Source organism: Erpetoichthys calabaricus, chromosome 2 (genome assembly GCF_900747795.2).
Source record: "Erpetoichthys calabaricus chromosome 2, fErpCal1.3, whole genome shotgun sequence".
Taxonomy (NCBI): Eukaryota; Metazoa; Chordata; class Cladistia; order Polypteriformes; family Polypteridae; genus Erpetoichthys; species Erpetoichthys calabaricus.
In genome coordinates this window covers 207,457,141-207,473,847 of record NC_041395.2, presented here as the reverse complement: position 1 = coordinate 207,473,847, position 16,707 = coordinate 207,457,141, and the positions used below count along the sequence as shown (strand labels likewise).

The window sequence follows — 16,707 nt, the reverse complement described above, 5'->3', positions numbered from 1 at the left end:
TCACATATTCTCATCAAAGACAGCAAGGGCTGAGGCTGGCTCCCTCAGCTTCAGTATCTCAGTGGTTGAGGCTGGCTACCTTAGGGTCAATATCTTAAAAAGGACCAGAAGTTGCTCAAAATGCCCAGATTGCCATACCTGAAAGGGAGACATTTTGAAACTACTCTAGCAAAGGCCAAGAGCTGCGCTCCTGCTGGGACTTCCCAGATAAGCTAACTTTGAAATGGCTGCACAAATCAAACACTTTAGCAATATGCTGAGGTGGTGATCTCAGGTTTAATACATAAGCACAGCCCAGAAGATGGATACCTCATCTTTACCCCTGAAAGGGCTGCACAGATCAAACAGAGAGAGCACACCCCAGACCTGAACAAACATGCATGGGATATGCCAATAAGGCCAGGAGGTACTTCAGTTTACCTCTGAAAGAGCTAAACAAATATCAAATCTCTTGAACAAGTTCACTGGGGCACATGATATCTATAGAAAATGTAAGTTTCAGTAAGATAATATTCAGATTTTAATGTAATCATTAATTATGTTTATTTGCAGAGAAACTGGGCATTAAATAATAGAAGTCAAAAGTAGAAGAAAATATATAACCTGAATGATTCAAATCAATGTCCATACAGCAAACTTTGCTTGATTATAACTGAGAGACAGATGTCCATGTAATTTAATGAGTTGATTCTTCTTCTTTTAAGGCGTTCTTAAAAGTACAAAGTGCGACCCAAATAAAAAACAAAGAGACGGTCTACAACATGTTCTAACTTATCACAGTGAGAAAAGGCTCAACTCAATTGCTTCAATCAGTACGACTGGACGTATGTTCAGATATAGGTATTTTCTTACCTTTGTTCGGAAAATGTGAAATGGGAGTGCAAGAGTGAACAGTAAGTTAACATCAAGTTTCTTGTGAAAATTAAGAAATCTGAGTTGGAAACTTTTCAATTATTGTCTGAGGCTTATGGTGAAGAGTGCATATCTTGTTCATGCATTTTTAAATGGCGAAAGTCAGTGCTCAAACGAACCCATTTAATGATGGTAGAAGATATGAAAGCAAAAATGATGGAGATTCTCAACAGCTAAACAGAAAATGATCTGCAGAATTGCCTTGAACTTTGGCAGCACATATGCTGCGGTGTGTCAGTTCAGAAGGGAAGTATTTTGAAGGTGAACATAGTTCATTTTCTTAAGTTGTTAAATAAAAAGAGTTATAGGCATAGTCAAGTTTTTTGTTGTTGGACCTCGTCTTCACCTTCATGGCACAGACTTTATCCTCCACTTCTTTGCTGAGCCACATTTTAGGCTGCACTGCACTTTTGTCCTCAGACAGGAAGATGGTTTGGTGCAGCTTCAGAATGTCCTGTACCCTTTCTCATTATGAAAACTGTATGTCATCCCCCATTTTAATACAGTACAATGTCTGCCTCACACCGATAGAAGCACTTTCTTTTATACTGTGGCTTAATGGCTCTTTTTTAGTAAATTGTTGCAGTAAAACTTGACAGCTAATAAGTTCCCTTGGTCTGTCTTCTGTCAACCTGAACTTTATTTAAGCTAGTTATGAAATTTAATTTTAGTCCTCAAAAGCCCCTATTCTACATATACACACTGGTGAGTTTACCTGAGCTTAACATAAACATTCTATTAGATAATAACAGTTCTTCCTAATGCTTGCCATATTTGTATATCCTTCCCAGAATTCTTATCTCATTTTATCCCGGAATTCAACACCCTGTTCAAACACATTGGTTATTCCCATCAGTCTGTTTAGTTGATGGTTCGAAAGAAAAACAGATCTAATGGACCCCTTTTCTAGAGTGGTCTCAAACATGGCCCACACTATTCTGTAAAACTTTTACCTCTAAACCTTTGTAAGCCCATCCGTTCTTACTTATATGGGAGATCAGCATGTGAAGCTGCTCCCTTCCACCTGCTGACAATATGATATCGTTGCTTGTTTGTCAGGAATTCCTGTCCTGTGTTTACATTTGTTTTTCTCCAAAACGTTTTGCTAAAATCCTGGTCAAATACACACAATCACAAGTAACAATAGTTTTCCCCTATGAGCTTTGTAATATTCTTACAGTCTTGGTCAGATACTTTAATCATTTAAAAACTTCTGACCTAAATGATCCTAAAATTAAGAGTCTTATTTAGTAAAATGAAAAACTTTGATTTCATCCTCATTACACATGCCGCATTTTGTGCTAATTTTAATGTAGAACTTATTTATAATTTTAAATGCTACCCCTACACTAAATAAGAGGAATGACTGCTAACCCCCAAAATATCTTTAATTTCTTGTAACTTATTTAATTTTAGAAAGATAAAATCCATTACAGTAAAACTTTAAATCTCCATGGGGCAATTTGTTTAGGAAAAGAGTTTATTGAAGTCTACGAAACTGTCACTGAGCAGGTCTAAGTCTGATTACTGACAAAAAAAAGGGCCAAAGCAAGAGTTCATTTTTTCCAAAAATTCTTTTTAGTGTCTCTGTTGTTTTAAAGTTATATTATTGGCTGTAAAATTAATTTTAGCGTCTTTTGCAGAACATTTCCTGTTTTGCTTAGTACCTCTTTCCCATTAGTAGTGCAATCTATATGTAGTCCACATGAAAAGTCCTTCTATCTAGTTTCAGACTTGCAGAAACCAATTGGGGTTACTGGCGCCAGAACTCATCCCAATAGCACTCTTTGAAATGCAGGAAGCAACCCAGCATGTGTCAATAATCACTAAGAGCACACCGAGTTAGTATCACCAGTTAATGTCATTTGTGTATTTTTGGGAGGTGGGAGGGAAAAAAAGGCACCTAAAGAAACAGACAAAGGAAGGACAGGGTGCACAGGGCGACTAGCTGGGTTTCAGACTCTGAGCTGTGATGCAGTGTTGCCAAACAATGCACCGTTATGCCATTCAAAGCACCCCACATACTGTATATATGTTTTCATTGTCCCATATGAGCCACCAGTCATTAGCAAGCCAGCACTGAATATACAGTATAAAAGAAAAATCATACCAAGGTGAAACATGTGCTGCAAGTCCAGCAGAACGTATCAGTGTACCTCTGAGCTCTGGCAGTCTGCTAACCCTTATGCTGAGATAACATCTCCTCCTTCAGGCTGACAGTCAATAAATAATAGTAGAGTAGCTTACCACGAACAATGCATATTACAATATGAAAGCCCTGGCGTGTGTTATCTAACTGGCTTTAAAAAAAAAAAAAAAAAAAGGTCACCTGCTTAGCATGCATCCAAAACTAATAAAGCATCTGCCCACTCACCTGGCCTACTACAATAACCAATAAATCATTCATTATTGGATATGTCTAATCCGGTTCACACGCACATCAACACTCATATAAGGTCAGAGCTGCCATTGAAACACACGCTGTAGTTTAGGAGGTGGGGGTGTTTTGATTCAGAGTACTATGGCAGGTGACAGCGCCGTAAACCTATGGGACAAAATCCTAAAGTGCAGCCATCATGAAGGCTTATGTCAGTTACTTATTCACATCTGTTGGTTTATATGTCTTCTTATTTGCTCTGCTAAAGTGTTAAGATGCCACCTTTGGGTGTGGTTGCTGATATTGTTTGGCAACCTGTTATTTATATGTAAGATTTCTGACAAGTCCTGCTAGTTTTATTAATTTCCCAGCAATATAATGCAGTTCAGTAGTTCATTCATTTAGCAATGTCATCGTCTATACATGTTAACTGTTGTTGGGCACTTGTCCAAACACATACAAAGTGACTGTTAAATCCATACTCTGGTGTACTGCCCTTCTATAAACAGACTATTGTCACTTTTAGAGTGACTCCCCTTTATGCTCCTTTTGAACCTTTACAAAACAACATTAGTGCTTGACGTTAACTTGCGTGGAAATTAGGCCTTTAAGTTTGCAATGCTGACTTGGTAGGTGTCTCTACCAGGGGCTTTTGTGGGATTTGTAAGGTTCAGGGTCTTAACTCCCTCTGTGATTGACATGTTCTGTTACACATGAACGTTTAAATTACAGGGTTTCTTGTGTCATACAAGAATTTGAAATTAACAAGAGAGGCGTGCTCCCCTTGAGGTTCCTGGCAAGTGCTACATTTATGGTTAGTCAGGGGCTACATTGTATATGATGGGAAAGAAAATCTTGATCTTGCCGCTATTAATTCTGTATATCTGAGACTAAAACATCAGGAGCTGGGACCCATAGATCAGGGGCTTAAGCACTAAAGCCACCGCACTCCTGATACCAGTGGTTTGTACTAACATCTGGAGCCAGGCTGAGTCCATTGGACCGATGCTGTTATGAGCACAGCATTATGTGTAGATTGCTTATATCTAAAATACGATAGGGATTCTCATGGAATATGGTGGAAGGGTTCAGGGTGCTAATTCTTCTCCTTGTCATGTTTTACTTTTATCTGCACCGTGTTAAAGCTAAGCTCCATTAATCCTCATGTCACATACTATGTTTTGTTTGTCTGTGTCAATAAGTGCTTACACTTTGTCTTCAGTCTTTAAGGAAGGCACGCAGATTACAGACATGTCATGTGCATGACCACACCGGCAGTGCACTACTTGGTGACCAAGAAATTTCTATGGCCTTAGTGAGGTGCACCCATGTCAACGCACATTTGTATTCTCTATGTAGTCAACTTGGATGACTGTAGGGATGATGGTTTTGTCTCGCTTCTGCCCGCAGAAACACATTGTTTCCATTAAGGAAAAAAGTCCTGTATGGTTGATAAGCCTGTTTAACATGATCTTGTACAAGGAGGTGACTGATGGTTTCCCATCTTTGGCCCAGTTGTCCTTTTCACATTTTTTGTGACGATTCTCCTTCTTCAGTATTTAATACAGACCTTCCAATGGGACTTAAATAATAATTTCTGAACACAAGTCTGCATGTCTTTTTCACAGAAAGGAACAGAAATGAGCAATGTATAAGCAACATGTGTTGTTAAAGCTTTGTAAGTAGGCAACCGCTTACTATTCTATATTGAAGTAAAGTGCTATCTACAGTATATTAATAATTGCTAATACGGAAGATAGGTGCTGCCTACGTACAAGTCGCACATGGAGTTTTGCTTAAAACAAATGCTTTTCTAGTCGCTATATTACAGGTAGCTTAAGAGACACTCCCCACTTTCTCACAGTACTTTTTGCTCTTCAATACAAGCACACTGTAATCAAGCAAAGCACTGTGAATGTGCATCTCCTCCTCTGCTCGCAAGCTCTGTGAGGAAAGAGGGCATTACTAACAGCTGTCCATGAATTTCACTGTACTCTTTGACTTAGTACAATTACATTAAATTGTGATTATTACAAATCTATTCTTGTTCCTGTGCCTCTGCAATCCACTTAAATAAAAGATACAGAAACAGAAGCTTTGGACTGAGAAATATGAAAGAGATTTTCTCAAAGTTTTCATCTCAAATATCAGTTATGACAGCACTCCCATAATTATTGATGGTCTCTAGAATGTCATATACAATAACCTTTCTCAGTTTTTGGCTTTTTCTTCTTTGTGCCGCGATACAGTCGTCGGATGGGGCAGACTCTCTTTAAACTTCAGACTTCCAATTTTGGCTGCTGCGGCAAGGTACTGCTCAAGAGGAATATAACCCTGTTATAAAACCCAATATCCTTGCAAACAAAATCTGCACATTTATCCTGTGCTTCACTTTTAGTGTTGTTACTTTTGACAGGTTTGGCAAGAACTTCAGTTTAGTTTGACCCTTTGCTGCTGCACACACGTGGCGCTTTAAATCTGGGGTGTCTGACTTGTGTCCACTGTATGTCAGCACATTTATCGCTGCAAGCAAATGGCCCTTGGTTGCTATCACCAATCTATAACAGTTGAAAATGACTGCCAAATGTCAGACTTTCGAGTTCTGCTGTCTTGTACTCTCCTTTTAATGCTTTTTTTCCACTGCTCTGGATGTAAGGCTGTATCCGGACTCTGCAATCTTTAGAAGGCTGCATGCGAGACAGTATGTGCATGTCCTCACTGCTTAGGTAAATGAATTCTATGAATTCCTGAATTATATACATAAAATGAATGTACATTCTGTTCGAAATTTAATTTAAATTTCCCAGACTCTAGCTCCTGCGCGCATACAGGTGTGGACCACCAGCAATACTGAAGATCAGTCCCGCGTTGCAAGCAATTGCATTGGGTCCTGCAAGTGCAGACCTCTGATCCATGAGTAAAGGATACATTTGGTATTTTTCAAGTCAGTTATATATACTAATCATAGCATATACTGTATTACCTTTCCACATGAAATTCTGTTCAAAGGTAAAAAATGCTGTATAATTTAAAAGGGAAAAAAATAGCTTGCTCTTGTGTTTTATAACGGAGTCAGTGGGTTCTGGAGTCCATTTGGAAAGAAAATACTTAAACCTTACCGGATACATCCACTTTGAAGTTGCAAAGGTTTTGATTTATTAAAACAATGTGGCTTCCACATTTCTGAATCATTATTGTGACGCCAAAAGTAAAATGAAAATGAATTTAATTACAGACTCATGGTAGTATTTCCTTGAAATAACGACTCGTTTCTTGCTTGCCTCTTTGCTTGCAGTGGCTGTTGTCGGTGGAGTTCTGACAACCTGGGGTTTGCGGTGTGCACGCATGATAGAAGAATTACTCAGAAAATAATAAATGCGCAGTGTGTGATGGAGAATACTGAAGTGCCACAAACCAGTTATCAAATATTTCAATGCACAATGACTTTCTCTTGCTGAGAATATGGAAATAAAAGAACTGAGCACAATGTTTTTATGTGAAGACTCACTGACACTCACAAATACAAATCAATTCATAAATACATGAGGTTAACATGCAGACTCCGCGCAGACTCTGGTATTCCCAGATTGCCTATGTAAAACTTCTGTACCCACTTACTAAACTTAAATCCGATTAAGCTTTGGTGGATTGGTATGTGTGTGTTTGTGTTTGCCCAGTGATGGACCCATGCCCTGTCCAGGTGGTGTTCTGTTTGGCATAGGCTCCAACGGCCCGCAACCCTGCCCTGGATATCTGGGTTAGGAAGATGGGTGGATTATTATTTTTATTATTATTATGACTATAGTGGAGAAAAATATACTAATAATTCATGGATAGAAGATATTGAGGACAGCAATTCTTATTATTATTGAGTGACACATTGGTAACATTGCTGTCTCCCAGTGAAGGAGAATGGGGTTTCTGTCCTGCAATTCTGCACTAGATAATTGAGTAAAGAAGGTGGAAAGATGGCTGGATTCCTATAATGTCTGTTCAGTTCTTGTCACTTGATTGCATGCTTATATACCTGCTCAGTATTCTCTCTCACTGAATCACACACATGCTTTATCCGTCTACCGGCAATATCTTTGAGACAAAGAAATAAACTTCTGTATAGCGAAAGAATATAAGCAATTGTAAGTGTGTCTTTTTCAGTTATTATTGTCTAGTTGTGTACAGAACAGAGACAGCAATTCACATCTGGCGATGGTGTGCTGGGGAGGCAGCATAAAGAAGAGGGACACCTCATGCCTGGACTAGTGAGGAAGGCAGGCTCTATTGTAGGCACAGAGCTGGACAGTTTGACATCTGTGGCAGAGCGACGGGCGCTGAGCAGACTCCTGTCAATCATGGAGAATCCACTGCATCCACTGAACAGTGTCATCTCCAGACAGAGGAGCAGCTTCAACGACAGACTGCTGTCACTGTCCTGCTCCACTGACAGACTGAGGAGATCGTTCCTCCCCCACACTGTGTGACTCTACAACACCACTCGGTGGTGGGTGGGGGTAAACGTTAACATTATACATTGCTATTGACTGTTATACCTAACTTGCACTGTGTTTTTATCACTGTTTAATTAATATTGTTTTTATCAATATGCAGCTGCTGAAGTATGTGAATTTCCCCTTGGGGAATAATAAAGTTATCTATCTATCTATCTATCTATCTATCTATCTATCTATCTATCTATCTATCTATCTATCTATCTATCTATCTATCTATCTATCTATCTATCTATCACATTCAATGCTGTCAATAAAGGCACTTGGAGATGATTTTCTGAGGTGGGTCTAATGCCCTGCATCTGAGAGGCTGCTGCAGAATAAGATGAATGAGGTAGATATATATACAGTACATTTTTTTAAATATATTATTTTCAAAAATCAGAACAATACAATAGCATTCTCCTAACTCACACATAATAACATAAAAGATGTAACCATGTACTTCAAATTAAGAACTATAAAAGCAAATACAATAGATAACAAAGAAAAAAACAGCAAAATGAGATTCAAACCTCACACAAACACCAGTCTTCTTTTAAAATAGCCAAAGTTAACAACCAGGGTTTAGCCTTTATTAAAAAAAAGAAGATGTGGGCAGCATAAAGATGACAGGAGTGGCATAGTGGTTAACATGATACTTCAGAGTTCCAGGTAACTGACTTGAATTCTCTGCTACTTTCATACATTTTCCTGGGAATGCTGTTTTTTCTTTCACATTATGTAATGTTAATGGACTGGGCCTGATTGATAGGCACGGTTAAACTCAGCCACACTTCTATTCAAACAACATGTCAAAACGTAAAGACCGCAGTATCTGATCTCATCGGACTGAGGATGTCGGATTATGCAACTAGTAGTCATAGAGGATGACTGCCTCATCACTTCTCAGTACAGTTTCAAATTTCCAAAAGATCACGAGCTCACCATATTCTGACAGCCAATTAATGTGATGCCTGGCAGCGTTGGTGGCTATACAAATGATCTCCAGGTGTGGCAAGTTCAGCTACAGTCTCACACTTTCTTTTTCTTTTTTCTATTTTGTCAGGAGACCTCAGACAGGCAAGCCTCTGTTCTGTTTACACTATTCATTTTATGCTTGTGGCCTTCATTTGTCATCCGCTCTTGTGCACACACATGCCCACCACTATGACTTAAAACAAAATCAAACCCATTTGAGTACTTTCACATTCAGAAGCACTTTGTAGGCTTTCCTGCACGTAATTCCAATGGTCTTGGTTCTTGGGGAGTCTCTGTAAAAGATCCTGCCATGGAGTAGGGGTATGAGAGAGATGGTAATTTGGATCCTGTGGTAGTAGTGGCCAACAGACCCCAGTTTGATGCAGGCAGTGGATACAGAAAAGGAGAGCAAGGATGGCTCTAAAGTGTTCAAAGGCATTACTTTATGAGTTAAAGCTGTTTAGCAGTTGCACTTGATGAACATTATGATAGCAGCATTACCTGTTTATTTATTTGTGTAAACGTCTTTGAAGAGTATAGAAAATATTTTGTTTCCTGCAAAAATGAGTTACAAAAAAAAAAGTCACCTTTATAGAGTGAGTACACTGCCAATGTAGATACAGGAGTGCAGCCTGCCATGCAGATCCCACCTCTGCACTGCTTTAGAGTAAAATAAAGAAAACCAAAGGCACCAACTGCAGTGAACTGAGGCGACACTGCCTGGTATAGCTCAGTTTCTTTTTACATGTCAAATATAATGGCAGTCAAGTCAAGTGGCTTTATTGTCATACCATCCATGTACTACATTGCAGCATACAGTGGTATGAAATAATGTTCCCAAAGTTTGCGGTTCAACATAAACACAAGACAAGTAACAAACTGTACTAATACCATGCTATAATACATAGATAAATAAATTAATAATATGTAAGTGAATAATTAGAAATAATTTGAAACTTATAGTAATAAATACATAAATAATAACTAATTAGCAACTGAAGTAGAAAGTGCAACAAATGTACTGCATATAAATAAGCTACTAGGAGCAGATCTGGGGGCAGGGGAGCAAAACGGAGTCCAGACAGCTGAGGGGTAGAAACTGTTGCAGAACCTGGCAGAACTGGTTTGGATACTACAGTACCTTCTGCCAAAAAGAGGTAGGACAAATCGATTATGGGGGTTCACATCACAATGCTGTAGGCTACTGCACCTTCGTGGCTATGGAGGTGGTGTATTGACCAAGTAAGGTTAGCTGCCAGGTGCACACCAAGAAATTTGGTGCTCTTGACCAGTTCCACCATAGAGCCCATGATGTAGAGTGTGGACAGTATGGGTCTTCCTGAAGTCAACAATTGTTTCTTTCATCTTGTCCATTTTAAGTGACAGATTGTTGCACTTGGCACCAGTTCACCAGTCATCGTATCTCCATTCTGTAAACTAACTCATTCCCTTTGCTGATGAGACCCATTACCATTGTGTCTTCTTCAGACTTAAAGGTATTTGAGTTAGCAGAGTGAAAAGAAGTGGGCTAAGTACACCACCCTGGGTGGCACCAGTGCTCAGTGTAATTGTATTGGAGATGGTATTTTTGACATGGACATAGGTCTCTCTGTCAGGAAGTTTGGGATCCAGTTGCATAGGAGAGTGTTGTAGCCTAGCAGACCCAACTTCCCTTTGGGCTTCTGAGGGATGATGGTGTTGAAAGCTGAACTGATTTCAAAGAAAAACTTTCTAACACAAGTGTCCTTTTTGTCCAAATAGGATATTAAATGAAGAATAGATAATATGGCATCTTCAGTGGAGCGGTTTGGGCGATAGGCAAGCTAGAGAGGATCATGTGATGTGGGAAATCGAGCTTTCAAATGGCCCACGACATTGTATTCAAAGCACTTAATAATAATAATAATAATAAATTCTTTACATTTATATGGCACTTTTCTCACTACTCAAAGTGCTTGTTTCATGTTGACAGGTGTGAATGCTATAGGGCAAAAGTCATTGAGACAAGAGACAGAAAACTTCTTTGGCATGGTGGAGATCTTGAAGCACTTGGGGGCGACTGCCTGCCTCAGGGAAATGTTGGAGATGTCTGTAAAGATAGCCGTCAACTGATTTCCACATTCCCTGAGCACTCGGTCAGGTATCTTGTTTGTCCAGCAGCTTTGTGTGGGTTTACATTCAACAAAGTTCTTCTCATGTTAGCAGTGGACAAGCATAGTACCTGTTCTTCCTGAGAAGCACAATCAGACATTGTGTTGACATCAGGTCACACTGTACATTGTGAATATGACAATCCTTTGTACTCCTAAATGTGGTTTTCTTTCATTTCTAGCTAAATGTACACAAAAACATTAGCATGGAGAATAATCTGAAATGCTGCTAAGAGAAGTTATTTCTTCTACCATAATAACAATTTGTGCAAATCGAGGAGCAGACTGTTATAAACACTGATATCGCTGAAACAGTCGTCAGCAGGACTGGCAGCACATGAAGCATGCCAATTTTGCACATTCCTTTTAAAAATTCTGCTTGTTTATGCTTCTTATTCTGGTTCATACAGGAATGTTAAAAGGAAAGCTTACAAAGCTGTGTATTTCCTGAAGTAACTGTATCCATAACTCGATCACGTGGCTGAGATAACTACGCTCAAGATAGAATTTATTTTTACAAGTATAGATTCTGTAATTTAATCTACATGTCCAGATGTTACAGTTGTGAGTTCAAATGAAGACACTTTCAGGACATAACAGCTAGGGTTACACGTTGTCCTGACGTACACATGGTTTCCGTCGCACTACTGTCATGAGTTCAGGGCAGAATAGCAGTAAACAATCAGAATATGTTTTTTTTTATTAATTTATTTAGTACAATCTAGAAAGGAAAACCCTGTGCTTTTCAAAGACTGCATGCCATCTCTCGCCAACTTGCTTACTCATTCATAATAATTCACTCATTTCCTATTTTATATTTTCTCAATCATTTATTCCTCCTTCTATCCAAACTCAACCATTCAATTTTGTGTATGCTGTCCATTCAAATAAAAAAAACTTATTATGGTATCATGGTGTGCTTGTGGCATTTATAATAAATAATACAATATATATTTAAAAACACACTTTTACTCTCTGGCTTTTAACCCAGTATGATATGTTGGCTATCTGTATACTTTTTATTATGAATCTCTTCAGCTCATATGTGTTTCTGTTTCATTTACCCTTTGGTTATTGTGTGTCTGATATGTCGGGTTTTATTGTACAGCACTTTGGTCAGCCTTGATGTTGTTTTTAAAGTGCTTTATAAATAAATACTGTATAATCAAAATAAGAACCAACACCCTTTTTAACAATTTGGCTCTCATAATGTTTTTTTTCATTTTGACATGAGGTGTTGCATTATACTAGGCTTAGAGTTTATTCAACTTTATGATTTGCCCTGTTTGCAGGCCATGGCTTTGCTGTCAGTCCTTCACTTTATTTATTTATTTTTTAATAATCTGCAAATTTTCTTGGAAAACCATTGAAGGACCACCAGCCAGCACTCTATACACAGCATTGCGTTTTGACTACTGAAGTTCATTTGAGCATTATAGTGACCAGTCAAAAGTGGACTGACCTTGCGTAGGCAAGATGCATGGTTAGGGAGAGTAAGATGCCATATAGCAAGGATAGCTCTCGTCCTCTATAAAAACTTGCCCTACAACAACAACAGCATTTATTTATATAGCACATTTTCATACAAATAATGTAGCTCAAAGTGCTTTACATGATGAAGAATGAGAAAAAAGACAAAATAAATGAGAATTAAAATAAGGGAACACTAATTAACATAGAATAAAAGTAAGGTCCGATGGCCAGGGAGGACAGAAAAACCAAAAAAACTCTAGACACCTGGAAAAAAAAAAATCTGCAGGGGTTCCAGGCCACAAGACCGCCCAGCCCCCTCTAGGCATTCTACCTAGACCCTAGACTAACAAGGATCTGCCATCCCTTAACCTACACCCTGTCTTACTTTACTTTGCTATAGTCTCCTTTTGCATCCTCCAACCCCTGTATCTTTTAGTACATTGTGGGTCTTCTGTTCTCGGTGGTCTTCTCATGATATGAAAACTTTTCTACCTTCACCTCATAATAATTTTCCATTTTTTGACCACTCATTCCAGTCCTGCTACATGAATTATCTAGGGACATGAGAAAGTACAAAGGTAACGACCGAGCCACTGACTAGTGTCAAGGCTGTGACCTGTTCCCATAAGTGATCCCTGTATTGGATATGAAAGTACCATCTGCTTTGCCTCCCCAGTGATTCAAGGTTATACTTCATTCTCCATTATCTGGGGCTGAATTAAGAGGGTTTGGTAGTACAAGGATGGATGAATGTGATGCCTGGGTTACGCACAGCTGGCATTACCTCCTTGAACTCAGTCATGATCTGAGGATGGAATGGGCAGTGAGGACACACACACACAGAGCAAAATTGGGTGCAAAGTGCTTTAATTACTCCAACAAAAAATGTTCAAAACAAACTTTAGAACTTAAATAATGGTCAGTAACAACAAGTGTTTATGGAGGTTAAAGGATAAGTTCAGTACCTATCAAGTTGAAGTTATTTCTCCACAAACATGGTAAGTATGCATTTGACTTGCAAAATTGTTCCAAAGTCCAGTGCTTTTTTATACATTTTAAAAATATCTTGTCGACATTTGTGCTTTACATTGGAGACAAAGGGACATGGGACATCACCAGAAAATAAAAGCCAAAAACTTACTGAAAATGTTCTCTTTGAGTTTCAATTAAAGACAACATGCTTTACGAGTTTTCGATGCATGTTTGTGACAACAAAAGAGATCTGGAAATGATCATTGTATTACATATTGCTCCTACCATTTTTCTCATTATCAGGTTAGGTTTTTCTATGCCCTTGTTTGAGTTCTCACATAAATATGGAAGTAAATGAAAACAAAATTAACCATGTGGCATGAACAGTTTACTGTGATTTTATCTTGGGGGGCGGGTGTTGGGGGGAACTGTAAGGTTATCGTGGAAGACTACAAGCACAGAGGCAGCGCTTGTAATATCTGATAATAATGGTGTTTTTTTTATCAAAAATAAAATGGTTAAGCTATTTTACAATGTTTTTGTAATAGCAAGATGTGGATCAATACTCAACAAATGCCTTTTGTGTAAAAACTGGAGATATTCAGTAAGTTTTATGGATTTTGTTTTCCGACTTTTTGACCAATGTAAAACACCAGTGTGGGCAAAATATTTTTTTTAATTTGTAGAAACAGTTTATGGAAAATACTAGAATTTTGAACAGAGTTTTACATGGAAAATGCATGTATTCCATGTTTTTTGATTAAATAATTTTGACATTAAAAATGACAAAGATATCTTTTAAAAATATAGTAATAAATGATCCCATAAATATCAGGAAGTAAAAATCAGGTAGACATTTTTTTTTTTATTTATTTTTTGAGCTTTAGCACCAGTCTTCATCCTCTCAGCCCCAGCTACCCATAATGTATGCTCAGTTGGGAGCTGAAACACTGCCATACACAGTTTACCATCAAACTGTCTCATGTCACAGTGGCCATCCCTTGTGAGCCCTGCATCTTTCTCCCACCACCATCGCTTATCCATCAGCAGGAGCGACTCTACCCCGCAAGCACCGTCCTCTTGCTCCACGTGGGGCCAGCTCCTGACCGCCATGCCTCCTGTCTTCCGTATCGGCTCATCACCCTATTGCAAGTTCTATTTGTAGTTTTTTTCCCCTTTCAACTTCCCCCCAACATTCTCATGCTGTCTTTATATTCCTTGTGGGCGCAGGTGCTCTGCTGAACGGTGCACATTGCACATAGAAAATGTAAAGGTGCCTCTGTTAGACAAGAATCATTCCTTAGGTAACCAAACTGTCTACTGTGGCTCACTATTCATTGCTCACCAAATTTTTCTTGGTGAATGGTGATCCAGGAGACACATATGCAAAATTTCAGCAGATTAAAGAATTCTCAAATGCTGAAGCCTGTTGTTATACAAAACCACATTTGATTTTTCAGTAGTGAGACTGAGTAAGCTACCATCTTTAGCAGACATCACTTCCACTTGCCTGTTGTTCAGAGCTTTGGTGACGGACACATGTCTGTTCTAATTTTTCTGTATTTTCCTCTCCTATACTTTCAGGGGATTGGCACAGATGAAGACACACTGATTGAGATCCTGTGCTCACAAAACAGCAGTGAACTACAAGAGATTACAACTGCATACAAGAAAGGTATGGAATGTCTTAAATACTCACACCATGGTCGTTGTTGTATTAACATCCAGAGAGTAGGTGAAAGCAAAGAACCTGACTGGCTAAAATACGGCAAGTAATCAAACATCAGTAGAAGTGCTGGCCTGGATGCTTGTTGAAAGGTAATGGCAATCATTTCAATGTCTTCCTCAGCAAGGCAGGAGCTGTCTTCTTTTTGTGATGCCATTGGCCAGCAGGGTTTTTCATGAATGTTGCAATCTTTGCCACATTGTGTTATAATTCATGGCACTCTTTGTAGGTGCCGGTATTGTCTCTGGTCTTCATGACTTGATGTTGTAATTTTTAAAATATTTTTTTTTATTGACTTTGTGTTGCACTGTCCTTTTCTGGCACATATTCTGCCCAACCTCCTGGCCTTTGAATTTTAAAAATCTAAAACTACTTTTGTTTTTTTTTTGTGCCTTAGCAGTGTTAGCCCAATGGCAATTTGTTCTGTAAATGTCCAAGTGACCACTATTGAAAATCTCTAATGAAGACAATGAGAAAATGTAAAATGTCTCTAAAGCAGAAGAATGATTCATTGATCCACTCTTTATTTTACAGTCTTTATTTTACATTGGCATCTTCACCATGATTAGCCACTTTATAAAACAAAACAGAAAAACAAAAAAGATTACTGAATACATGGGAAATTATAAAGAAATGCAGATGCTTTCAAGCAAACATTAGCATGATAGCATCTGGAAGTATCAATGAATCCACATTAGAGTAAGTATTAGTACCATTAGTGCTGAAGAGCCCCTCTAGAATAAAGTTGAACGGATAATAAAAACGCAACAAAGGAGTGTCTAATAATCACAAATTAAACGTGATCACAGATGATGCTTGATAGACAGCCCAGGCACAACTGGTCCAGTGAACTGGCGTCACATAGCTGTCTGACCATTCACTGAAAGTTTAATAATGAATCTGTGGAATATGGAAGGCCACATAATGAACCTAACACAATCTCAGAAATCTGGCATATTGGTATGAAGTCAGCAACAAGGAGTAGCAATCTGGAATTTCGGGAAAAAGAACAAACATTAGTCCAAGTTGGAAGACGAAATGACATACAGGTAAATCATATCTAAAAAGATCCTGTTTTCTCAGTTGTGTCCTGCAGGAAGCCAATAGCTCCATGAATGGGCCGAGTCCATTTTCGGGAATCACACTGTGGAATAGTAGATCCTTTTTCAGCGCTACTTCAAAGCCACAATGGTGGCAAACTAACATCATAAAAAAATCAAGACACAAACAATAATATTATACTTATCCATCCATCCATTATCCAACCCCCTATATCCTAACAAAGGTTCACGGGGGTATGCTGGAGCCAATCCCAGTCAACACAGGGTGCAAGGCAAGAACAAACCCCGGACAGGGCGTCAGCCCACCGCAGGTCACACACGCACCCACACACACACACACACACCAAGCACACACTAGGGACAATTTAGGATCGCCAATGCACCTAACTTGCATGTCTTTAGCTTGTATTAAATAGTCATTCAGCATACAGTCCACGTGAGGCTCCACTGGTAGACCTCTGTTGAATATCAGCAGGATGAATTCTGCTGCAGCAATTTCCAGGTGCTGTCAGAGTGCACAAAAACTTGGAGATTTAAAAGTTAGGGAGAGTATCTGGGGTCCAGCCGTTGA

General features: G+C 38.8%; 1 protein-coding gene across 1 annotated transcript in view; it reads left to right on the top strand.

Annotated features, from left to right (window-relative positions):
• LOC114646737 (annexin A2-like) overlaps positions 1 to 16,707 on the top strand; it is a 109,407-nt gene that overhangs the window by 69,901 nt on the left and 22,799 nt on the right. The window contains exon 7 of the mRNA XM_028795058.2: positions 14,934 to 15,024. Coding sequence (XP_028650891.1) covers positions 14,934 to 15,024 — 91 coding nt within the window. The remainder of the gene's footprint in view (positions 1 to 14,933; positions 15,025 to 16,707) is intronic.